Consider the following 25,905-nt stretch of genomic DNA (forward strand, 5'->3'; position numbering starts at 1 on the left):
TCTCAGAGTCATGCATGGGAACATCTGGGGCCAGATCCTCTGCTGGAGTAAACTGTCACGACTCCATTTCAGTTTACACCAGCTGAGGTTCTGGCCCCTGATCTTTGCCTTTACTTATGCATTAGAAGTGTGAATGCTGCATGGTTCCCTTGGAGGGGTGATGGAGGTTCCCAGAACGATCCCTGAAATTTGGTTCCTAGGGGTTGGAAGTAGGCTAACACTTGGAAGTTAGAGTTCAACTATCTCAACCCTTCCCCTTCCATTCCCCCCTCCCGACACACAGTTGTCCCCTTCTGACCCTCCCAAACAACATAATAGCACCCCTTAAAGATAAGAAGGTCAGAGTGTGTGAACAATGCAACCCATGTGTGATGAATCTTTGCATGTAGGCTGAACTTCAGGAGCTCATGCAACTTGGAACCTAAAGAATCCATTCCAGCAGGGTTAAGGCACTGTTCTGTAAGAAATGAACCCTGTGCATTTTACCTCAAGTCTAAACACCAATGATAGGAATCCAGGGGTAATGCAGGACAGACAGACAGGCAAATTCTAGCAAAAGAGATGAAAACACATAAGATGCATTCCTGTGCTCCATTGAAATTGAAGATCTTGGAAGTTTAAATGCAAAAGTATTTCCTGTCCTCTGGAACTCACTTTTCCAGAATTTTGTTGCAGTATTTCTAGGTACAAAATACTTTTGAAAGTGTATCAAATGGAATTTCTCTTTTGTCTAATAGCTCTTCTGTTGCTTCATTGTTCAGGGAAGTAATGCAAGGAATTAGGGGGCAGAGAATAATGGAGACTTGTTTAGAGAGACATTTTTTTTTTTGGTAGAAAGGAGCCATTAGTGAAGTGACAATACAGTTATTCATTTTTGGTGTTTTATGTTTGGGATCTACCTTATAATCCATTAAACAATGAGAAGTAGAAATCTTACTTTTAATGTTTTGCAGTTTTATTGTTAAGACTGAATTGATTCATGTATAGGTGGCAGTAGAAACAGTGGCTTACGGAGGGTCTCTGGCACCCGGGGTCAAGACTACATTTGTGCCCCCCCACCTCACGCCCCCCCTGTGTAGGGCAGGAGGGGTCCCAGCACTGCCCCCCAGCTGCCCCGGGGAGGGGGGAGTCTGTACATGTGGGGGGGGGGGGGGGGATTCAGGCTTGGCTCTGCTGCCCCCCCCACTCCCCACACTTACCCACCGCCTGCCTCTCTCGCTGCAGCCCCACGGCCTGGCGCCCACTTGGACGGGGGCGGCCACCCCCCCAGCCTGGGGAGGGGGGCTGGTCCCGCCCTTCACCATGCACAGGAAGGGGGGGGGAAGGTGCTGAGGGGTGCCCCACAGAGCCTCCTGCATTGCCTGGACCACACCTGTTGTGAAGGGCTGGCCTGGTGCGCGCCCCTCCCTACCCCCCACTTACCCACCACTCTAGCAGCCCCATAGCCTGGCACAGGCTCGGATGGGGGGGCGGCCTCACCGTCTGGCTTGGGGGGAGGCCGGGCCGGCCCTTTGCACTGGGGCGTGGGGTGGGAGCAGAAGCGGGAGCACCCACCCCTCAGCCTCCTGCCCTCTGCCCGGCACGAAGGGCTAGCCCGGCGCGCCCCCACCCCCCGCTGCTCCAGCCTGGCGCCGGCTCAGATGGGGCACTGGGTCGGCCCTTCATGACGGGCGGGGGGCGCTGGAGGCTGAGGGGCGGCTGGTTCCATTCCTGCGCGCCCCCCCCCATGCGTCATGAAGGGTCTGCATGTAACTGCGCTCCAGGCCAACCCTTCACGACGGGTGGGGGGTTCTGCGCCCCTCAGAGCCTCCTGCGCCCCCCCGCCCCCTGCATGTCATGAAGAGCCAGCCTGGCACCCCCCCACAGTCCGGCGCCCGGGGGCCTGGCCCCCTCCCACACCCCTCTTGGTACGCCACTGAGTGGAAACACAAACCTGCAATAAAGACTTAATGGCCCAGGCTTTCAGAAATGCGGACACATAACTGCACGTGCAGAGTTTGCACAGGGTGAAACTCAGAGAGCCATGATGCTCCCAGGCAAAGGTCAACCACAATATGGTCCTGTTTTTAATCTGTCTTTCTATGGTACATATCCTCACAAGCCTCCCTGTGAGGCAGGGAAGTGCAGTTATCCCCGTGGTATAGACGGGGAACTTGGGTGTGGCGATACTGTGGGTGTGGCTACATTGCGATCCAAGATGCGATGGCAACTTGGGTAGATCCTGGCTAGCACTGCTAAAAATAGCAGTGTAGACATGACCATGGGCACTGCACTAGCCTGCCCAGAACCTTCACGTTGCAGAAGCCTGCACCAGCACATGTATACTGCTATTTTAATCCATGTCAGCGCAGGGAAAGCTGGTGTGCCTATGTCTACCCAAGCTGCAGACATGCCTTGCGTTGCTGTATAGACATTCCCTAAGTGACTGGAAGTCTCTGGTAGAGCAGGGAGCCGAGTCCTACTTTCCCAAGTGCCAGCCTAGCAACCTAACCACAGAATCTTCCTCATCCAATTAAGTGACAGAATCTATTGGAGAGAATCTCAGCTGCGGTGTTGGACAACTTCAATATTTTCATATGACACCATAATACAATTTTATTCCTCAAATTCACTTATTGGTATTAGCATCCATGTCTATCAGATCGTTTTGTACATCGTTTTTCTGTTAAATTTAATTTCTGAATCTTTATTCCATAGCATTCTCTTTATAGCATCTTTCACTGACCTGTTTACTATTACAGATGATAACCAGTTTGAAACCAAAGCACCCTGTGGAGTGTACAGAGAGTTTGGCAGCATTGTAGATTTTTATCTGGAGCAGCCTGCCGTTTGTTATTTTAAAAAACAAATTAATATAATTGTGAGAAATGAACATCTAAAAGTGGGTGCTTCGCACGCACAGTAATTCCTTTGAAAAACTGGTATCATAATATAACCTCACAGAAAATGACGAAATATTTGAATCAATCTGGGCTTCCATAGTGTTTATATTGGACTGTGTTAACGAGGATTGGATCTGACTTCAGTGTAACTATGGGAAACGCAATGTAACTAAAAACAAGCTTTCCCCTATCTCTTCTGTAGGAGCTGATCATGATTGATCCAGCGTGACTAGGCCAGTATATTAATGGATTTCCCATACAGAGAGTTTGATCGGATGCTCACAAATGCACATAATATTTAAAATAAAATAAAAAATAGTTAGGAATTGAGATGCAAAAGCTACATTTTAAACAATGACGTAATAGCTAAGGAGGAAATATCTCTGGCAGGAGCAACAAACAATTTAAAGTTTACCTTCTTTCTGTGTCTCCTTCTCTGCAGAACAGGTCATCGTGTCCCCAGGACACTCTGATTAAGACCCAGGCTTTGTTGCAGGTCTGTGATTCTGACTTGCATGTGCTAACTGTTTCCCACTGTCAAAGGACTATCAATACAGAGCTGGAGAGGAGAAACTCTGGGTCTAGATCCTGCTCTGTTGTCTTAGTCTGGAAGTTGGAATAACTCCAGGGTTTCAGAGGAGACGTTTTGGGGTCGGAAATTGGGCTGTAAATACAGGAAAATGTCTAAATTGTTAAAATATTAAATGTAATGTTATATTTATGGGTATTTAATTTATATTTTATATTATAATGTTTTGACATTGAAATGTAATGATTTTATATTAATTTTGTAAGTATCTGGAGGATAATAGGATAATAAGTAATAGTCCAACATGGATCTGTCAAGAACAAATCCTGCCAAACCAACCTTATTTCCTTCTTTGGCAGGGTTACTGGTCTAGTGAATGGGGAGAAGCTGTAGACATGATATAACTTGATTTTAGTGAGACTTTTGACACCGTCCCATATGACATTCTCATAAGCACACTAGGGAAACGTGGTCTAGATTACTATAAGATGGGTGCAAAACTGGCTGAAAGACAGTACTCAAAGAAAATTTATCAATTGTCAGACTGGGACAGTGTACCTAGTAGGATTCTACAGGATTCAACGCTTTCATTGATGACTTGAATAATGGAGTGGAGAGTGTGCTTATAACATCTTGGATAACACCAATCTGAGAGGGGTTACAAGCACTCAGAGGACAGGATTAGAATTCAAAATGACAGTGACAAATCAGAAATCAGCAAGATGAAATTCAGTAAAGACAAGCGCAAAATACTACACTTATGAAGTTAAACATAAAATTCACAATTACAAAATGGAGAATAACTGGCTAGTCAGTATACTCTGAAAATGATCTGGGGGTTAAAGTGGATCACAAATTGAATATGAGCTGACAATGTGGTGCAGTTGCAAAAAAGGCTAATACCATTGTGGTGCGTATAAACAAGAGTGTTGTATGTAAGCCATGAGAGGTGATTGTCCCACTCTGCTTGGCAATGGTGAGGCCTCACCTGGAGAATTGTGTCTAGTTTTAGGCACCACACTTTGGATGAAGATGTGGCAAATTGGAGAGAATCCAGGGTCGAGCAACAAAAATAATAAAAGGTTTAGCAAACATGATCCTAAGAGGAAAATGTAAAAAAACTGGGTATGTTTAGTCTTGAAAAGAGAAGACTGAGTGGGGGACCCGATAAAAATCTTCAAATGTGTTAAGGGCTGCTGAAGAGAATGGTGATCAGTTAATTGTCCTGCCTTCAGTGGACATGGAGAACAAGAAGTAATGGGCTTAATCTGCAGCAAGGGAGATATCAGGTAGATCGTAGGAAAAGCTTTCTAATTATAAGGACAGTTTAGCTCTGGAATAGCCTTCCAAGGGAGGTTTTGGAATCCATGTCACTGGAGGTTTTTAAGAACAGGTTGGACAAATACCTGTTCGGGATAGTCTAGGTTTACTTGGTCCTGGCTCAGCACGGGAGGCTGACTTCAAGAGGTACCTTTCCAGCCCGACATTCCTGTGGTTCTATAGTATGAAGTTATCACACCCAAACATTTTAATAGTTCTGAATTGAATTTTTTTCATTGGGTTTTTCAAGAAATTAGGAGTTTTTTGGCATTTCATTCCGATTCAGAACGAAAACAAATTTCCAAATGTGGAACAGAAATTTTTGTTTGTGACCAGCTTTAGTAACAAGACATGAGCATCTCTGCTGTGGTAATGGCGTGTGTCCCTCAGGAATCTGACTGAATTAGGTACAGTCCACCCAGGGAAGCGCTACATACTGTATTAGAGGTTTAAGCCCATTTGCCTTCGCTGTCTATTCTTGTCCTAGTGGCATGGTGCTGCAGAGTAATGAGTCAGAGGCGTGAGAGCCCAGCACCTGTCCTTACATCCCCTGCTTTTCCCCGTGACTGTCTCCCTTTGAAATATTGACCCATCCCAATCCAGTTCAACATATGGGGCCTGACAAGATAACAGCTGAGGTAATGTGACCGCTGTCCTGTTAGGAAGCTATTCCTGGTTCATCATCCCCCCCTCACTTTGGAGGAAGGGATGATGCTCAGAGAGCAAACATGCTGTATGATCAAATTGCCAAATCTTTTTGACGCATTGGCCTTTCAGGCTCGCTGTTTGTTGTACGATCCCAGTTGTCTGTACTCCGGCTCGCTTCTGAAGCACTGTTTTTTTTTTTTTCAGTCCTCACTGTCTTTTGTGAGTGGCACTAAAAGCTATTATCCCAGATGCTGTAGTATGATGATAAGGCGGGTGTTTTGTTTGGGGTTTTTTGCCAGATGTGTCAATTCCCAGTTCTAATAAAAAGCACTGAACTCTGACAAACTTGTTTTCTCCCTGTGTTCCAGTGGGACAGTGGGTGAGGGTGAGGGTTTTGCAGGACCAGGTACACAGCCTGCAAGCTCTTTAGGGGAGGGAGCATGAACCAAATTCAGCCCTTGAGGCAGTGGGAGTAGCTCCCCTTGGCATTAGTAGTAGCAAGGCCTTTTTGTGTTAGGGTTGAATTGTGTCTTCCTGGCTTTTGTCTGCAAAGCACTATGCACACTGATGGTGCTATGTAGATGATGATGATGATGATTGATGATGTTTCAAGTACCTATTCATAATAAAATAACATTTCTTGAGAGGATCTAATTCCATTTCCCTCCCCTTCTAGACCACACTTCTGTTTCATTGGGAAGGGTGGGGGAATTTGATCGTGGCTCAGTTTTCAGGAAGAACTGTTTCACAGTTGTTTAGAGGGTGCAGGAGATGGGGAAGTGAGACAGGATGGAATTGTGCAAAGTGTTTAACTTCAAACTGCAGTCCACATCTTAGGTTTTAGCAGAGCCAAATGGACCTGGAATCTCAGAAATGTTGAGTCCTGTTCTGTGACTTTTTCAAATAGGCTCTAACTGTGACAGTGAGTTCTCTCATCCTTAGTTTGCAGTGTTGTTTTATTCCATTCTTGGCAATCAGGTGTCTGGCAGAAGGAAAAACAAACAGAACAGGAAGCCCTGATAAACACAGTGCTCACTTACCATACTTAGCTCCTGCTTGAGTTCAGTGTTTTATCAGAGAGTTCCCAAGGCAAATATTTCCGCTGGATTGGGAATGCCTTTGCCTGTTTTTTCCGTAATCCATATGCTTTTCTTGGTACCTGTTTTTAGTTTAGCAAGCCAATAGACCAGGAACAATCCTCCCTCTGAGCCTAAGTTTTGTTTAGTAGCAAATCCATTCAGTTTCCTTAAGTGATATGCTTGGGCTCCTGGAAGGTCCAGAATTCAGCAGAACCCCGATGGCTCTAATACACCAGAGGACAGGCAGAAAGCTTTCCAGAGGAGTTCACTCCCTCCATGTGTGTGTGGGTCATTGGTTGGGCCACGGGAGTGAAAGATTCTGGCTTGCTCTGCAAATGATTTGGATGCACTGGTCACACTTCCCATGCATGGGGAAAGGATGCAGGGATTGTACACAAGTTGTAGTAGTCACAGTTGTGCTACTGCCCTGCACCTTGACTCTGAGTTTGAAGGGAGGATTTTGTTCCCTCCTGAAAGGTCTTTTGACTTGGGTTTTCCGTGAAGAACCTGGATTTCATCCCTCCCTTATATTAAAACTGGCTTTTAGTGTGACCATTGGTGCAGAGAAGCCTGCAGTACAGTCATAGTCTTGCCAGTGGGAGGAGAGTACAGACAAAATGCAGGAAAACATACTGAGAGAGAGAGAGAAATACAGATTTAAGTCAGAGCCTAGGAAGAATTACGACAGAACTCAGATCATGAATCCCCACTTCGTATTACCAGCTGATTTTTTTTCAGGACTGCTGCTGGCTGGGGAGTCGTTTAGGATGACATGCAGAAAGGGCCCTGTAATAAGGAGAATTGTACAAGCTATTTCTTGTATGTTTGTGAATAATGCAGAGGTCAGCAAAGTGTGACCACTACAGTGTGATAGGCTAAGTTAGAGCAGTGGTCTCCAAACTGTGGGGCACCCAAGGGGGGGGCTCAAAGAAAAGTTTGGTGGGAGCGGTGGGGCAGGCCCAGCTCTGCTCTGGCCTCGGTCTTGGTCCCCAGTTCCCAACCTTGACCCCCAGATCCTGGCCACAGCCCCGCTCCTGACTCTGGCCTTGGCCCCCAGTTCCTGGGAGGGAGAGGGAGGGGTGTAGACTGGGTAAGGGTGGGGGGCATGGACCAAAAAATGTTTGGGTACCATTAAATTAGAGCAATAGAGCTGTTGGCAAAATGGCATTGATGTTGACTTACAGATAGAGAGGAAGAGTCTCAGCTGGTGACAATTGTCATAGCTCCCTTGATTTCAGTGTTCTACATGGTCATCATCCTAAAATAAAATAAAATAAGAGTTACAAGGAGTTTCAGTCCTGCACAGGCTCCTGCTGCTTTTTTAGGGTCTTACGTTCACATCTTCCTATTTTCTGAATTGTTTCTCTCTGTCCTGTGTTTGAAATGGAGATGCTGACCAGTTGTGGCTTCAATCCTTGATGCACCAAGCTCCTTGATGCACTAAACCTCACAGAGCTATTGGGGTTCTACATGCTTATGTGAAACTGACTGCACAGAGCTCGTTGCAGCATTGGAGTCTGACTGTGAAGGGGAAATAGCGAAACCCGCTATTCGCAAAGTGCTGCCAAATGCACAAACTAAGGAAACTAAAAATGAGAGAATTGTTCTGTTTCTTTTATCTTTAATTCACGTTAATCTTGAAGGCTAGATGTGAAAATGATAGGTAAAATATTGCCAGACCGAAGGGTGGGAATTCAAAATTGCTAATGTCCCTTTTAGAATAACTGGTACAGAGTGGCACTTGCTGTATAGATGAGACTGATGATGATGATAAAAAAAAAACTTGCCCAGTGTAGCCAAAATAGCTAACTAAAACATGACTTTTAAAAATAAAGGTTTAAATTCTGTGATGGCTCAATCTCTCCAAAAGCTGAATGAAAGTTATGGGTCAGATCCTCAGATGGTGTAAATTGGCATAGGAGCCAGTTCACTACATCATCGATTTTGTTTTGAGCTAAATCTCAGATTGGCAAACATTTACGCATGTGTGTAACTTTATTCACTTGGGTAATCTCACTGAAATAATGGGCGACTAGTTCTTGAAATGGAACTGCCGGTTTTTTTCTAGTTGAGAATTTGGCCCAAAAATGCACATGGAATCTCCTGCATAGGTGTCTGTCCTCAACTACTCAGCTTTACCTGAGTACAGAGATAAAAATTAGGCCCATTAAGAGAGAGGAGAGACCTAATAATAATAATGATAACTAATAATAAACTTGATACTTCATGGATTTTCATAGTGCTTCAGTAACATTAATGAATTAAGTCTCGTGATCTCCCTGTGAAGTAGAAAAGTATTACTGTACCCATTTTATGGATGGTAAACAAAAGCACAGAGGAGTCAAGGAAATTGTGCATGTTGCGTGGATTTCTCTTTGCAAAAATAATAAACTATTAATCAACAAATATTTGAAGATAAATGCTGATGTCATTCTGCACCAGAGCAAGCTCAATATTCAGTGGAACCCTCAAAGCTTCTGTTAATAGAAATGCACTTTTGGGGACTGATTTTCTCAACTGCAGAGAATGCATGCATAAACTGCCTGTGCACTTATTGTGATTGTTCACACAAAGAGGCTATTTTTTCAGGCAAACAGCTAGATAAATACTTGAGTTATAAAAATAATATTACTGTTACTCCTGTGCCTTGTAGAACTTTCATTTATCCTCGTAAGTATCAAATATGCCCAGTAGCCCTTCCCTCCATATCAACCCAAAAGAAGAAAATGTTTTGCAATGAGTGATTTTCTTGACCTCTGCAGAAGGGCCAACATTTCCTGGACAGAGCTGTGGTTTAGCAATTCTCTGGAAATACACAAGAGGAAGCATGTTCTGGGAAGATTAAGCTCTAAAGCTGGTTGGTCTTGCCGAGTGTGAGAAAAGAGAGTGTTAGTGTCAGAACATTCCCAGCAAGATAACAGTGGTTAGGCTAACTAAATTTGTTTTAACCAGGCTTAGTACTTTGGAGAGTGAGCTTCTGGGTTACAACCATTGACTTGATAAGGTCCTGATACCGTTGATTCCTGTTGAGTGGTAGACCTGCCGCGGTTTCCTAAAGGTTTGTTTTCTGCTTTTGTGTTTGCTTAATTGTCAGTCATCTTTGTTGTAATTCTCTTAGAAGTTGTCTTGAACCAAATCCAGAAAATCCCAAATTCTGAAACTGTTTAAAACTCCAAATTAAGATCCAAATGCAGGTGTGTGTGGTTTCCCTCTCAAGTTTGAATATAAATTCTTCCTCTGTTGGTTTTGCTCTCTCACACTGATCAGTCCATGCCATTGGGATTTTCTAGATGTTTATGATGGTCTTGTGCTCACCAGAGCCTGCATGCCTGGAAAATGAAGTGTAGTTACCAGCTAATGGGGATTTTCTTTTAATGCAAATAGTCAAGCACCTTCCTTTGGCTCAGAGGGTTCTTGGTTCAAATTACAGCCTAGGTCAAATCTAGGACTCAAAGCAGGTTAGCATTGCCCTTTTAAGGAGAAGAGTACTGCAGTTCCCTATTAGTAATGAATAGTTTTAGAAGTCAGTGTATGTTTTGGGTTGTTTTTTGTCAGTGTAAGTGATAGCTATGCAGAAGGTTTGTTTGCTGGTAATTTAATAGAGCTTTTAAATGCTCAGCAAGTATTTGATTTTCTTTTGTGTAACATCACATCTGTTGGACGTATAGCATGCACTGTAGCCATCATATGCTACACCACTGGCTCTCAACCATGCCAGACTACTGTACCCCTTTCAGGAGTCTGATTTGTCTTGCATACCACCAAGTTTCACCTCACTTAAAAATTACTTGCTTACAAAATCAGACATTAAAATACAAAAGTGTCACAGCATGCTATTACTGAAAAATTGCTTACGTTCTCATTTTTAACCATGTAATTATAAAATAAATCAATTGGAATATAAATATTGTACTTGCATTTCAGTGCATATCATGTATAGAGCATTATAAATAAGTCATTGTATGAAATTCTAGTTTGTACTGACTTTGCTAGTGCTTTTTGTGTAGCCTGTTGTAAAACTAGGCAAATATTTAGATGAGTTGGTGTACCCTCTGGAGAACCACTGTGCTACACACACATTCTCAAATCTACAGAAGAAAGTTTGCCTGCTGGCTGGAATATTGAGCTTAATTAAGCAGTGAGGGTCAGGAAAGTATGGGGGATCAATCCTTGGTTTCCGCATGGGCGTGGTCCATAGAGCAAAGCATTGCTTTCAGAACAGAAATTTTTGTCGTCTTGGGGAGGAAATGTTAGTCAAGTGGTTAGTGCAAGGGGCTGGAAGTCAGGGCCCTTAGGTTCTACTCTTAGATCTGCTGCTTGTTCTGGGATATCAGGTGTAATTAATTAATATTTATGAAGTGACTGGGGATCCCCAGACAGAAGGTACTCCAGAAGTACCAAGTGTTACATTTCAGTTCATTGATGTATTTTTCTTCTTTATTCTGTGGCACTCTTGTTTTTGTTTTTAAAGTTCTATTGCTGCTGTTTTCTTATCTCCCAATGTGTTTCCCAGTCCAGCGTGTTCCCTAATGGGGGGTACCTGTGCCAAACAGTTCTATACTGTAGGGTTTTGTTTTGCTGACCACTTGTGGCTCTCTGTTGGTGTCTTCATATAGCATGTCTTTCCACATTCAGAGCCAGCACAGCGGGGTGGAATTCGAGACCAGGATTGCCTCTTTGTTCTTCTGCAGGCAGACAGACTTTCTGGCACTGCAGCTGGCTTTTGTTATATACAAGATACGAAAGTTTTGGCCAGTTTTGAACTTGAGCCCTCAGGAGTACACGGCCATCAATCTGTCTAGCTAGCTGGCTGAAAAATTTTCAGCAGAACAATTTTTGGTTAGTAAATGCAGTTTCATTAAAATCCAAATGTTTTGTGAGAACATGTCTCTTTCGATAAAATTGTGAAAAGCTGAAACAAATAGACTGGACTTTCTTCTTTCATTTGATAATGTCAAAATGTGTTATCTAGAATTTTTCATTTGGATTCATTTCATAATGACTTTTTAATGATATTAAAATATTAATTGTAATAGGTATTATATGTAATGTTTTTTAACCTTACCTAAATGAAATGATTCAATACTATCAAAATAAAGTGTTTAGATGATATTTTTAGTATTTCCATTCCATGGGAAATTTCAAAATTTCAGTTTTTCATTCTGATTTGAAACAAAAGCAGATTTAGAAATGTCAGGATTTTCAGCGGAATGGGAATTCCGTTTTTTAACCAGATCTACAGCCACCCTGCTGACCCCGTAGATGATGTGCCTAGTCTCTTTGAACCCTCCTCCATCCCCCACGTCGCGCTTGGTGATCTATTGTGCATTAGGTGAGCAGCTGGTTCTGATAATATGCTAATGTTAGTGAGGGTACTCCTGATTCTCACCAGAGTGAGATCAGAGTCAAACCTGGAGATCAGAGGCATATTTGGCCCAGGCACGCTTTAACTTTTGTTACTCTGGTTACCATTAGTTACCTTTATCTTGGAATAAAGGTAATTTGGGGTTCTAGGTTTGAACACTTATCCCAAAGGGTGGAGAAGAGGAGAAACAATTAAAAGATGCGGTAACTTTTGTTCCGCTGCATCGGAAATAGTTTGCAGAATCTTTGCCATTGCAGGACAAAAGCCCCTCTGAAAGGAAATGCACTTTTATCTAACGAAGAGTGTTGCCATTTACTTGCCCAGGACTTGCATTGGTCATTCTGTTGTTTTCGCTATTCATTTAAAACATCCCTAATTGCAAGGAAAAAACCCTAGCAACTGAAAATAAATGAGATGGAGCTAGAAAAGCAAAAGACATTTTTACCCACACAACATTACCCTAATGTACAGAGAGCACTGGAAAGGCATGTACGCTTTTCTGTACCCTTAATGGATTTACGTCAATGTAACTGCTTTTATAATTTTTGGTATCAAGCTTGTGACCTTTGAGAGCATTGAACTATTTCCTTATTGGCTGTGACCGGAGCTGAACACAGGGAATTTTTAGCAGTTCTGCTTAACATGGACAAAAACTGGTGCACATGTTACATTGAGAGTGACTATTGCAACCTTTATGCAGATGCTGCAAACTATGTATGTGTTTTCTTTAACATTTTCATTGCATTCTATTGTCGTCGTTGCCAAGACGATACCTAAATAGCTAGATGGTGGCTGGGGAATGGGGAGCAAGAGAGGATGGTGCATAACTGGAGCTATCTGCAAAATGTTGGCAGCATTTTAATCCAGGGTGGTGGTCTGGTGTAGAGGACAGATTGGCCTATTCTTGTTATAGGCTTGATCAAAACCCATTGAAGTTAATGGGAATCTTTCCATCGACCTCAAAGGGTTTTTGATCAGCTGAAGTTAATACTTTTTAAAGTTTTTTTTTTAAAATTAAATATTTAATATTTTAAATTTAAAGGAAATGTAATAACATCTTTGTCACTGCTGCCTGTTTAAAAAAAAAAGATTTTATAATGCAAATCCATGTCTTTGGTAGCTTTTAGAAAACTCTCCTTCACTCTCATGAAGGGCATAGGTTGAAGCTAGTAGTTCCAGTGCAGAGAGCCAAGATCAATGGTTTCAAATGCACGCAATTGTGCGCTGTTTTAAAGAACATGCAGGTGATTGGCTTGTGTTTGGCTCAATGTTCCAGAGCTTTAACAGAATCTAATGGTTCCATTTGTGTGTTTTTTTGTTTTTAATTGCAGGCTGCAAACAGTTATCTGAGGGATCAGTGGTTTCATTCTTTGCAGTGGAAGGTAGGTTCTGCATTCATTATTTTCCTTGTTGTAACCTTAATCGTTGTAACTATGATGGGCCCTTCCGCTTGTTTGTATGCCCTGTGAGCCATGGATGGATGGTGCTGTGGAAGAGCAAATGCCAAGAAGGGCTCCAGGACAAAATGAAGAGTGACTTGACCTTGTCCTGACCCGGGAGTTCAGATACATCATTGCTTCTTCCCTAGCTATTAGGCTCAACTTATTCAAATGAAGAAAATTCCCTTCCATTTGAGGTTTAGGTGATTACTTCCTCATTTGTTTGTATTCCTTCATGCCCCATTGCAGCCACACACAATCTCTGTTTAAAGGAGGGTCTTCCCCCCCCAGAATCCGTAAATCCTAATATGGCCATAAATTGAGCAGCTTGTAATAGCCTAGCGCTATCACCTTGTGGTAGCCTCCAGGCACTACGTATCGAACACTTTTTCAGGTAGTACAGTAACTGAGCCCTGTTCTTTCTGTGCCACAGAATCCAGTAGACTTTACAATAAGACAGGTGACAGCCTATTCTTGAGATATTCTAGACCACCCGGGGACTTGATTTTGTTTATTCATGTGAAACTGGGCAAAGGGTAAAGTTGTTCATTAATTGTAAGTAGTATCAGCCTGTTTATCAATCTATTTTATACTTAAAAATGACCTGGAATTACATGCAGTCTTGAGTATTGATAATTCAAGAGTCTTGAATAATTTGTTGTGTTCATTGGGAATGAGGTCAATTAATGCTGGGATTGTTAAACAGAGTGGCTCATAAGTGACATCAGAATATGTCAAAAACAGATCATTCCCAACCATCAAAAATATGACCTTTGAAGAACCTGTGGGTGAAGTCTATTACAGGTCCAAGTTGACCATGAAAACAAGTTTTTTCTTGAAAATGAATAGAGTTGTCACATGTGTAAACCCCACAGTGTGAAAAAATAACTTTCCTGTATGGTTTTTTGGAGCTGAGGGATTAGCAAAGTACTTTTGTTTGGAAATGTTCCAGTGTAGTCAGACAGGTTGATTTCTTACTTGGTCACTTATCAAGATTCCATTCTGGCCACGTAGTGTATGTGAAAATAGATGGAAGTCCTTCCCATAGAGTTGCTTTGTTGTAGGCATTTTTGGATAGCATGGTTTGTGAAAAATAGTTATCCAGAAAAATTTAGATTACTCCTGTGTTTTGTACAGTTACAGAGTTCTTTTACCAGCTGCTTACAGAGGAATTGTACAGGGCAGTACAAATTGGTACATTAGGAGTAAGGGAATAAAACAGAGAGAAAAATTTAGGGACAAATCACTTTTAAATCTCATGCTTTTGTTTACCAGTGTAGATATAATAATACCTATCTTACAAGTATATTGTGAGGCATGTTAATCCTTTTAGATCCTGGGTTGGAAAACGCTTTGTAAACGTTAAACCATTCATATTTTCTTTCCCATGAATAAATTGTACACGCTGACAATCTTTTGAGGATGTTAAATTGGTGGGAGGAACATATGAAGTAAAGGCATCTTCCAATATTTTGATCTGTTATTGTGATGACTGTGATCGCAGGCCAGTATCAGATTTCGTTCAGCAGTACCTCAGCCCTTTGCAGTGCAGGGCCAGATTCTGCCAATCTCACTCATGCTGAGTAACCTTACTGTCTGAATGATCCCATTGCATTTTAGTGCTTTGCTGGATTGAGCCCAGAGTGTTCAGCACTTTGCAGGATCAGGCCCATACTTTGAACAGATTCAAGTTCCCAGCAATAAGATCCAAATGTTAAGAAGTTAACCCTCTCCCAGCTCCTGTCCACCCAGAATATTCCATCCACTGTCTGTCCATTTAGGTGACAAATAGCATTGTGTGTAAAGGCGGTGCTAATCTATGGCACTTCTGCTTTTGCCACTTGACTGTGCCTCATCTTCTTTTTACCACTATCCCAGTGTATGACTGTGCAAAGTTAACCTTGAAAGTAAGATGGTCTTGCTGCTTATGCAGCCATACAGTAGAATAAGGGGGCATCGTGAGTCACATTATGAGAGTTCCATGCGCAGCTATTTCCCTTCCTATGCAGATGGGCGAGGAGTGAGCAGGAGGGACAGCGAATAGATGGATTCTCCCACCCCACCAGGTATGCCAGCCAGGAGAGCAGAGGCTGATGGTGTGGGCCAGCAGATTACTTTCCTCCTGGAACAAGGGAAGGAATTAAAGAGAGCGCCACTATGTCTCTGGTCTGCTTTTGGTGTGGCTTAGTCATACCATGCCCCATACACAGAGCAGATGGTAAAAGGTACAATCTAGCCCTGAAGATTTAAACAGCTAAGAAAATCTATAGCTAGCATGGCTTGTTTTGCTTGTACATCTTCTAGCAATATGGAGACAACTTCACTCTGTAACGGTTGTTCTTAAGGGTGAGGTCCGTAAACTTTATGGTGCTTGTGAGCAAGCGTCTCATTCTGGGAAACTTTGAGTAATTTAACCTTAGTGGACGTTTGCCGTGTAAAAGAATTTATTTTTGCTCTTCTGCTGCTTTTTTTTTTTTTAATGTTCTTTTTTAATAGAATAAGACATTATCTTGATTTGAAAGGCCTTCCCTTTGCCAGGAATAGGAAGCAGTTCTTTTCCACAGAACAATGGCAGAGCTTAAATCCTGTCCCATATACTTTGTGCTAACACATTCCTGTTTGCTGGAATATAGTTGTTTTTAATGGTTTAGTTGCTAAACTTTGCAGAGGAAGAACGCCCGTTAACTTTATGCTGTTTACCTTGGAGCATATTTGGCAATTCAAGTGAACTCACAATAGAAGCAAGGGCAAAGGAAGGATGTCAGTGACTGGCCTCCTCCCAGGTGCCTCCGGGTGGTCGCAGGGTGACCCTCCAGGTGGACTCCCACCTCAGTTTCCCCTCTTGGATTCCTCAATAAACTTCATCCTTAGGCTTTTTGTGGCCAGAAATACCCCTCCTTGGGGTCTGGATTTATTAACGCAAAATAAAATTCCAAACCCCATGTAAAAGTCTGACAAACAAAAGTTTCTGTTCCTAGTCCCTGTCTTACCTGCCTGGGGCCTATCCTGGCTGGAGTCTTTTCCTTCTTATACCTGGGAAGCCTGCTGTCCCTGGCTCTCAAACTTCTTTAGCCCTCTGGCTTCCAGGTTCAGACCCTTCCCTCTGGTCAAAGGTCTCCTGCAGGAGATCTTGCTTGCTGCAGTCTCTGCTACAGCTTGCTTTGGTTGTCTCTGTCTCTCTCTGAGCATCCTCCCCCTCTCTGCAACTTCCTGCTCCTGTTATAGGGGAATCACCTGACCCTTGCTCAGGTGTGCCTACTTTGTAAATAGGGTTGGTTGGCCCCAGGCCTCTAGCCCGTAAAGGGGCAAGCCACCCTAGGATTACACAGGCATTATGGTGAGCATCTCAGAGAGCAGCTACAGAATCTGCCCCTGCTGCTGCTGACACAAGTTTGTCGGTTCCTTGTGCTATGGCCTGTAACTCTCGGGCCTGGTCTACAATGGCTGCAGATTTCGGCGGCAGTCAACAGGAGATACACAAGTTACTGTACATAGCTTGCGTATCTCCTGTCGATTTCCTAACATCTACTTAGCGCAGTGTCTCCACTGCACTGCGTTGACAGGAAATGCCCTCTTGCCGATGCAGCACTACGCTACTTGCCAGGGTGGACTTACATGTTTAATTGAGCGAGTCTTTACTGCCGCTCAATTGAACCCGCAGAAATCGATCCTGCACTGCCAGCGTTCAGACATAGCCTCAGGACAGATCTACACTGCCAGCAAAATTCGGCAGCGGTCAACTGTGTGTAGCTTGTGTAAGCCCCGTCGGCTTCGTTAATTCCCTTGAGCGCGCCGTCTCCACTGTGCTGCGCCGATGGGAAATGCATTCCTGTCGACACAGCGCTACGCATTTTTTGGAAGTGGTTTTAATAGATCAGCTTCCGGCTCGATTGAGCATGTCTTCACTGCTGCTCAATCGATCCAGAAAAATTGATCTGACAACGGCGAATTTGCTGCTGTCGGTGTGTACATAGCCTCAGACTTAGCTGCCAACTTACATTTCATGTTGCAAGTTGCTTGGTATGGTGACTAAGCAGCTCAGGAGGGGAATCCGCAAAGAAACAGGAAGCCCGATCTTTAAGAACTGGTGGTGGTCACCAAGAGCCGGTTGGTAGGACAATATCTGCATCTATTTTACAATAGGTTGGTTGCCCTGCTAGATGACCTTTTTGTATAGTACCTTGATGCCAGCACTCTCATCAGCAATTTAGGTCAAAACATTTCTGCAAGTCTGGAGAACCCAGATGCAAATGTCTAAAGTAGTTCCCCACTTGGAAGCAGATCTGGAACTCTAAAGAGATGAGCTTACTATTATTATATGTTGTTTGTATTGTGGTAGTACTTGGAACTCCATTGTACTAGGCGCTGTACATTCCATCCCTTCCTTGAAGAGTTTGCAGTCCAAAGAGACAAGACTGAAAGGAAGTACTAGTGCCTCTGTTTTACAGTTGGGGAACAGAGAGGCTAAGTGACTTGAAGCAAGTTCCACAGGAAGTCTGTGTCAGAGCTAGGAACTGAGTCTAGGTCTCCTGCGTTCCCAGTCCAGTGCCTTAACCTCAAGGCTGGCGTTGGTCTCATGACATTCGGTGTTAAAATCAGTGGGAGCCCTTTTTATTGTGGAGGGCAGATAAATATTCTGTATCATCTGACCGGTTGCTTTTGTTCCCCTTGCCCCTCACGCTAAACCTGAATCTATTTAATTGAGGTTGGCAGGGTGGATACAGGGCATAGGAGATCAGCCGTGTTCATCATATTGGCTAAGGAATGTGGACAAAGGCAAATATCAATAACAAGATAAGGACCTTTGGCATTTTCCCTATATGTAGTCTGTCTCTTAAGTCTCCGTATTTCTTGCATATAATAAGCTCTTCAGGGCAAGGACCATGTATTCCTCTCTGTGTATTTGTATAGCACATTGGGGCCCCAGTCCTGTTAGAGTGATCAGGTCACTATTGCAATACTAATTTTTAATGTTAATAATAATGAAATGCTTAATTAAGGAGTACAAAATTGCACTGAATCCTGATAGCTCTTTCCAGTGGGACACTGGTTTTCCATCCGGACAGGATGGAGACGTACACAGGAGGGGAAAAGGTGCACATCAAAAGTCTTGACAGGGCTTGGTTGCATTTTAATTGTTCTGTTAGGTAGAGGGTGGATATCACCACCTTTGGATGTAGGCCATTCATGTTCTTTAAATTGGCAATAATAATGCCACGTGCAGGACTAATAGGTTGTGGTTAGCATCCTGAACTACCACTGCAAAAAGCACCATACTGGGTCTTCCATGGTAGAGTGGGAAGCGTGGCTTGTGCTCGGCATTGACTCCTTATGCCTTTGCGACCTGGAAGCACCAGACGTGAATTTCATCCTCTCATGCTACCAAGGGACCCTTAATTTACTTTCTGCAAATCATGCTGGTGTGGTTTACTTTTTTATGGTCCTCTCTGCCTGGACAGTGAAAATAGACTGGTCAGTTTCACTTTTGTTTATATTCATTTCCAAATTCATTTTTTGGTTTTCATGCACTGGGAACTGGGACAATGCTGCAGTTTTTGGGCTGCAACATTTAAAATAAACATTTTCCCCTGGAATTCAAGTACAGACTGGGAACTATTGGTCTCCACAGAGAACTTTGTTCTTAGAAAACCTCTATTTTGAGTCAATTGTGAGCTGACAATGGCCCACTGGTTAGTGAGTATTTCCCTTGTCCCTTTGGGTCTGAGTGCAACATCTTTACTCACAATGAATAGTACTTTACTCCGCAAGAAGTCCCACTGATTGCAATGGGACCATTTGTGGTGTATGGTACTACTCTGTGTGAATTGCTAGTGAACAGTTTTGAATACCCCTCTTCAGCTGAGTAGCACTTTACTCCACCAGTGGCCCCACTGCATTATGCCCAGAGAGAAAAGGTATCGGAATCTGGCCCTAGCAATGGAAGTTCCATAGTTCTATGCTGCAAACAGCTAAGGTTAACTTGAGAGATGTTGTTCTGAAAAGTGTGGTGTAGCCTCATGTGAAACACCTTATGGCATTGTCGCTATGGTAATGGTTAAAAATAGCGCTGTTGCAGGAGTGAGGTTTATATAGAATTTAAATGATAACATCAAAGGATTTCATACCCTTAACTCTGGGTAAAAAGAGTCTCGAAACCATGAGATCAGAAAATTTACCAGAGGCGATGGCTAAAAAGTTCCATCACTGAAACTGGCACGGGGATGGATATCGGCTAATCTCCTGACTAATGATCTGAGAGAGGAAACTCTGGCATCATGTGATAAGTGCATTAAAGACATGTGACACACTTCATATCAAACATACTCAAAGAGCTCCTTGTTCCTTGGAATCTTCTGTTTGAATTCAGCCCTTCTCTTTGATGGGTTTTCCACCATTGCCTCCAGTCTTCACATTTCAGTATGAAGACAGGACAAATGTGTCATGACCATTTCCTTACTTTCCTTGCAGGGATATGTCAGGCATCTGATAAAACAGAAAACTTGACGTTTCTTTTCAGCAAATTTTCAATAACTAATGGACATAAAGGTATAGGAGGAAAGAGGAGAAAGCCTCATTTGTGTCTCTGTGAGCATGTACATAATTTATTGAGGGAAAGCTAAATTGAAGGTTAGTTTTGCCTTTAGTTCCAGAAATGATGAAGCCAATGGTCCTTGCATCTAATGGGAGTGAGTTCCACACTCTGCTTCCAGTCCTTAGGAAATTTGTTCCCTGCGCCTTCCAGTGGAATATACAGGTATCTATTATGGGAGACATGGAAGGAGAGGTGACTTCTCAGTTAGCTGGAGCCAATCCCATGGAGGGCTTTAAATAGCCGAGATCTTGAAGTAGACTTTGAATTTAATAAGGAACCGATGCAGAATGAGGCATCAGGGTGATTTGTTCGTGAAGACTAGTGCTGCTAAGCAGACAGGCTGCTGCATTTTATGCCAGTTGGAGCTTTTTCAGTGTATGTGGCTTTGTTCCCAGCAGAACCGAGAACAAATTTCAGGGGCCTTGGACTCCCGGTGTCTTTCTGTCAGAATTAGGAAAACCCTCTGGCTGTTGGGACTTAACATTCATTTTTATTTTTTGTTTTGAATGGAAATGCCATCTCTTTGCTGCTCCCTCTGCCTGTGTGAGGCTCTTGCTAACATTCCCCTGTTCTCCTACTGTGTTTGATATGACCACCCAGTCAATGCTCTGAACAGTATCCCTGTGAATTAAAGGGCCGCCTCCTGGAAATCTTTTTTTTTTTTTTAGTTAGAAAGCATTCCACTTGCATAGCATATGTTTTGTATATTTAGAACCCCCGCCCCCAATTTCCTGTTGCTCAGAGCATGTTTATGTGCACAGGAGATGTTTAGAGTTTATCTGCTCCTGCTACTTACTGCTACCCACCTAACCCAAAATCCAGCCATCCAATATCGGCGGTCCCTTGGAGAATCTTGCTCTCTTTTCGATCACGGTCATTTGCTGGAGGTGACCGTGGTGTCCGATGCAGAAGACATTGCTCTCAGATTGGGAATAACTGCAAGGTAAGGGTAAACTCTTTAAGAAACCAAAGGAAAAGCAAAACAAAAAAGCTGACAGGTTCGCAGAATTGTTTTTAAAAAGAGAATCCTGTAGTGTTTTCCAGGAGGCCTCACAGCTTTTTAGGAACTGGCTCAAAGGAAGCGATTTATGCGCTTGGACCAAAAAATTTCACTGCCAAAAAAGGTATAAGTTTACAGCAAGGTAGCTAACCTAGGTTAGTGACTTTGCTTTGAAATCCAAATGGAGACAAGGGACAGGTAGTTATTACCTTGTATCGATACCCTAAGTTAAGCCAATTCAAGGCAAGTCTGCAGTTGTGTGTATAATGACCAAACAGAAAGTACAACTGAACTCCCCTCCTTCCCCCCCAATAAACACAGAGGCTTTTACTACGCTCTTAGGCTCTGCCATGATCCTCGGTTACAGTTGCTAGGCTACACTGTTCTTTTGGAATAGTGGGGCGATGGACAGCTGGGGTGCGCTGCAGCTTCTCTCAGGCGCCTGCTGGAGAATTGGTGTTGTACAATGCTCCTGTACTCGCTTGATGACACATTCTAAGCAGTTCTGTCTTGCAGGTCACAGCGACCCTATGTCTTCCAGAGTACTCTCTCAGTTCTTCTTTTATAATGGTAATAAAACGCAGCCTCCCCTGGGGTTCCTAAACTAGAGTGTGGCTCAGGAGAGCTGGATTCCCTAGCATCTAGGAGATCTCTTTCCGGAAAGCATTGGAGATCTCCTCCAGGGAAAGATTTTATGAGGTGTAACTGTCACTTGTCCTTCTCACTTGAGCTATTGGATGCGAGAAGCCATGATTTCATCGTTGACTGTACTTTCTCACAAAACTTGCTGCTCCTCAGTCAAACTAATCTTTCTACTGAGGCTTTTTCAGGAATTACACTGAACAGAATTAAGATATTTCCCAGGATAGAGTTTCCCTTCACCTCTTTCTCTTTTCTAAAGAGGGCTAGAAAGCATCCTTATCTGTCCTCCTTCAGATTCCCCCCTTGCCTGCAGGGACAGATGAAATTTCTCTTGCTATTCTTTAGACTTCAACTGCCTTTCCAGCACTGTAGCAGGGAAAGATTCCTTCCCTTATTCCTTATCAGATGCTCTCTGACTGGCTTTTGAACCTGACAGACAGGCCAATGAGGGTAAGTCTATGCTGCAATTAAACATTCATGGCTGGCCCTTGTCAGCTGACATGGCCTTGTGGGCCTCAGGCTGCAGATTTGTAAAATTGCAGTGTAGATGTGCATGTATCATCGATACCTACGAGGTGATCAGCCCAGCAGAGTTGCTTATGTATCATTAGGGATTCAATATTAGTCCTATGGAACCAGTCCAGGACTTCAATGTCTGACCACTTGATGTTAAAGCTGAGACACATGCAGTGCATGTGAAAACGCACTAGTTGCTTCAATTGCCTGCTATAGAGGGTCCGTGTTTCACAGCCATAGAGAAGAGAGCTTAACACGATTGGATGATAGTTGCTAATCTTGGTGTGAAGTTGAATACCTCTGACGTAGGTGGCGACATAGTCGACCATAGGCAGAACTGGCTTTAGAAATGTGCTGGGTGATTTCATCGTTGATTGTGGCATTATTAGATAAAGAGCTTGCCACGATAGGAAAATTTTTCTGCTGCACTAAGCAGCATGTCGTCAGTTGCAATTTTGGGGGGCAGAATACATTTTTCCTGGAGCGGGCTGATAGAGCAATTGTATAGCCATCTTCAGGGACAACCTAGGCCTTCTAAAATCCTGCGCTGCAGGACTTTTTTACTTGGGGGCTTATTGTATCATAGAAGATTAGGGATGGAAGGGACCTCAGAAGGTCATCTAGTGCAACCCCCTGCTTAAAGCAGGAGCAACCCCAGCTAAGTCATCCCAGCCAGGGCTTTGTCAAGCCAAGCCTTAAAACCGCTAAGGATGGAGATTCCACCACCTCCCTAGGTTACTCATTCCAAAGCTTTACCACCCTCCTAGTGAAAAACTTTTTCCTAATATCCAACCTAGACCTCCCCCACTACAACCTGAGTCCATTGCTCCTTGTTCTGTCATCTGCCACCACTGAGAACAGCCTAGCTCCATCCTCCCTGGAACCCCCTTTCAGGTAGTTAAAGGTCACTGTCAAATCCCCCCTCACTCTTTTCTTCTGCAGACTAAACAAGCCTAGTCCCCTCAGCCTCTCCTCATAAATCATGTGCCCCACCCCACCCCCAATCATTTTTATTGCTCTCCGCTGGACTCTCTCCAATTTGTCCACATGCTTTATGTAGTGGGGGCCAAAAATTGGACACAATACTCCAGGTGTGGCCTCACCACTGCCGAATAGAGGGGAATAATCACTTCCCTCAATCTGCTGGCAATGCTCCTACTAAGGTATCATGTCACATGAAGCTCAAACATCTTAGAATAAATAACTCTGTCCAACCCCCTTCCCTGGATTTAAAATGTCTGAGTGTTTGCAGTGTTGTGGAGAGCTGTGTGATGTCTACGTCTGATAGAATTCGTGGACGTCATGATCTTGGGCCATTTGTTGCAGCCTCTTTCACGGTACTGTCTTCTGATAAAATCAGTCAAGTAAATCTGTCTCAGAAATTCTGGCTATCAAACCTCCCTGAGGCAGGGCCCAATCCTGCAAGGTGCTGAGCTCTCTCGTGCTGCTACTAAAGTTCATGGGAGTTGAAAGATGCTTGGTACGTTGTAGAAGCAGCAGTCTTAGGGCCCAACACTGCACACTGATTTCAGTGGGTGTCTTGCAGTTGGTTTCACTGGCTGCAGGAGAACAGACCCTTCCTAGCCCAGGTAGCCATATAGGCCTAGAAGGACATGAATAATTTAAATTTTCCTGTTCTTCTTTTCGTATTTTTCTCATCATAATGTGTCTTGAATTCATCACTAATAAAATTGCTGTGTCCAGTGTAAAATCAGCATGCGGCAGGTCTGCTTAAAGGATTGCAGCAATTACCTTAAACATCCACCAAACCGAATGGAATGAAGTGTGCTACATGTTGCCATATTTATTATCGGTTATCTCTCCCGTAATAATTTCCAGACACTCAGCTTGTTTGTCATTTAAATGTCCTTCATTTTTGAAGAGCAGCGTTTTAAAAAAATAAAATAAGAAATAATAGAAAATACCAACAGCTAAAGCTGTTTAAATTATCTATTCCACCACCTTGTCCCAGTGGCCAGTGTGTCGTTATTATTCACTACAGCATATTCTCTGATGCTTTGTACAGCCTGTTTAAAATGAGAATGCTAGGTTACACTTAAGCGATCCTTGCAAAAGTAGGATGCATCAAGAACAAAGGAATTGCCAAGGGCGACTTACTTAAACCAGCTTAGCTTTCAAAGTCAGGCTGACGTTGACCCTGAGGACGCACTCTTTGTGTACCCCAAAATCCCCAGGACCTCAACAGGAGTTTTAGATGAAAAATGAATGCAGAATTAGGCCCTTGAAATGTCAAGCAGCGTTTATTTAAGGGAGAAAAAAATATTGCAGTAGATTCAGTGAAATCTCAGGTTTTATGCTGCTTTTGTGCAGTGAGCTGAGGTGTAAAGAACTGAGTTAGGCGATGGAATCATTGCAGATGTGAATGCTGCTCTGAAATCTGATACTTTCTGTGTGCAGGAAAGGAAACAACAATACGGTACTCTGTAGTTAGGAATAGACTGCTTTTCCGAAGTTCCTTTAAGATGTTTGTGAGCTTCATATCGGTGTACAGTATTTGAGCTCTCCCTAAGGCTCTGCAGCAGCAGAAGCAGCTTTCTGACACAAACACGTTCCTTGAGCTGTGCACATCTCTCCTGCTGACGACATTGATGATGCAGGTGCACATGAGAGAGAAGTCAATTTCAAAGCCATTTATGGTGGTGCAGGGCTAGAAACACAGCAAAATAATATATTTGCCAAGGAGGGGGGAAACAAAATAGGTAAGTACATACATGTCTATTTCCAAGCTTCTGCAGAAGGTGGGGCAGAAGTGGGGGAGCAGGAGAGACTTTTGGGGTGGGGCTACTGCACACTGTGGAGAGTAAAAAGCAAAAGCAAAAAAGGGGTGACAAGTGTCCCTTAAATCTGGCTCGTGTATCTGGGAAATAGAACTGCTTTGCATGCTGCCAGCTGCCACCTGATCTGCCAGTGCTCTCTCAGACTTGGAAATAGAGCTGCAATGGATTCTCTTGAGGAGGCTATCTTGGTTATTGGTTAGTGGAATATGCAGCATTAGAAAGCACTTAGTGCTAATTTAGGGAGGTTTCTCAGCAGGTGAGGGGGGTCTCATTTCTTTCCCAGCTGAATCTTTAGGCTCCTGGAATGATTGGCATCCTGTTTCCCAGGCGACGGCTGGATTCCACCTGACAGCGTGGAATCTGAAGTGTGCAAAGCCAGAGCCGATTGGTTTCTCTGCAGCAGGGACACTGCCTGGCTGTGATCCCTGGTGGCATGGATGCAGTCTCTTTCGTGGAATAACTGGTCAAAGTTCAATAATGACAAGGCCGTGTGATCCCTTTTCTCTAGCGCCTAAGCCACTCATTCCCACATCAGGCTGCTAGCTGATGGATATTGCTGACTAGACTCCACAGACACAATCAGTGTCTGTGTGATACGATGAAGCGGCATGAGAAGGCTAGACACCAGTGATGCTATTCGACTTGGTGTCAGCAGTGTTCTGCATCCCAGGCAGTCATGCCCGCTCTCTGTATAGATTGAGCTGTTTGCATTGTGAATTCCATTTCTTGGTAGCAGCAAGACTATACAGACAGCTGGAATTACTGCTCTTCTTTGGAGGTTCAAGTGTTTCGAGCCTCGTATTCACTTCCTGACGTGTGCTGTAACTTCATCATAATTTGCTGCCTCTTGTGTCTTATTACTTAAAGATTAGCTCATTCCCATGCATTGCCTTTTGCCTGTTGAGTCGCTAGATCTGGGGTGCAATTTACGTACCTAACATAGCATTTTAACTGATGATCAGTCCCATCTCTTTTTTGAGCTATTGTACATGACTGTCACAAAACTTGGGACACGGGAACTGCACGGCAGTAACTGAGCAGCCTTAATGGTGGAAAATTCACCAGGGAAACACAGGACTTGCCAGACTGTATCAG

General features: G+C 43.5%; 1 protein-coding gene across 5 annotated transcripts in view; it reads left to right on the plus strand.

Annotated features, from left to right (window-relative positions):
- CMIP (c-Maf inducing protein) overlaps positions 1-25,905 on the plus strand; it is a 167,888-nt gene that overhangs the window by 90,365 nt on the left and 51,618 nt on the right. For all 5 annotated transcript variants that reach the window (XM_067540148.1, XM_067540149.1, XM_067540150.1 and 2 more), the window contains exon 3: positions 13,155-13,205. In XM_067540148.1, coding sequence (XP_067396249.1) covers positions 13,155-13,205 — 51 coding nt within the window. The remainder of the gene's footprint in view (positions 1-13,154; positions 13,206-25,905) is intronic.

The sequence above is a fragment of the Emydura macquarii genome, unplaced genomic scaffold (genome assembly GCF_026122565.2).
Source record: "Emydura macquarii macquarii isolate MOO-44397 ecotype Brisbane River unplaced genomic scaffold, CSIRO-AGI_Emac_v2 contig_561, whole genome shotgun sequence".
NCBI classification, from domain to species: domain Eukaryota; kingdom Metazoa; phylum Chordata; order Testudines; family Chelidae; genus Emydura; species Emydura macquarii.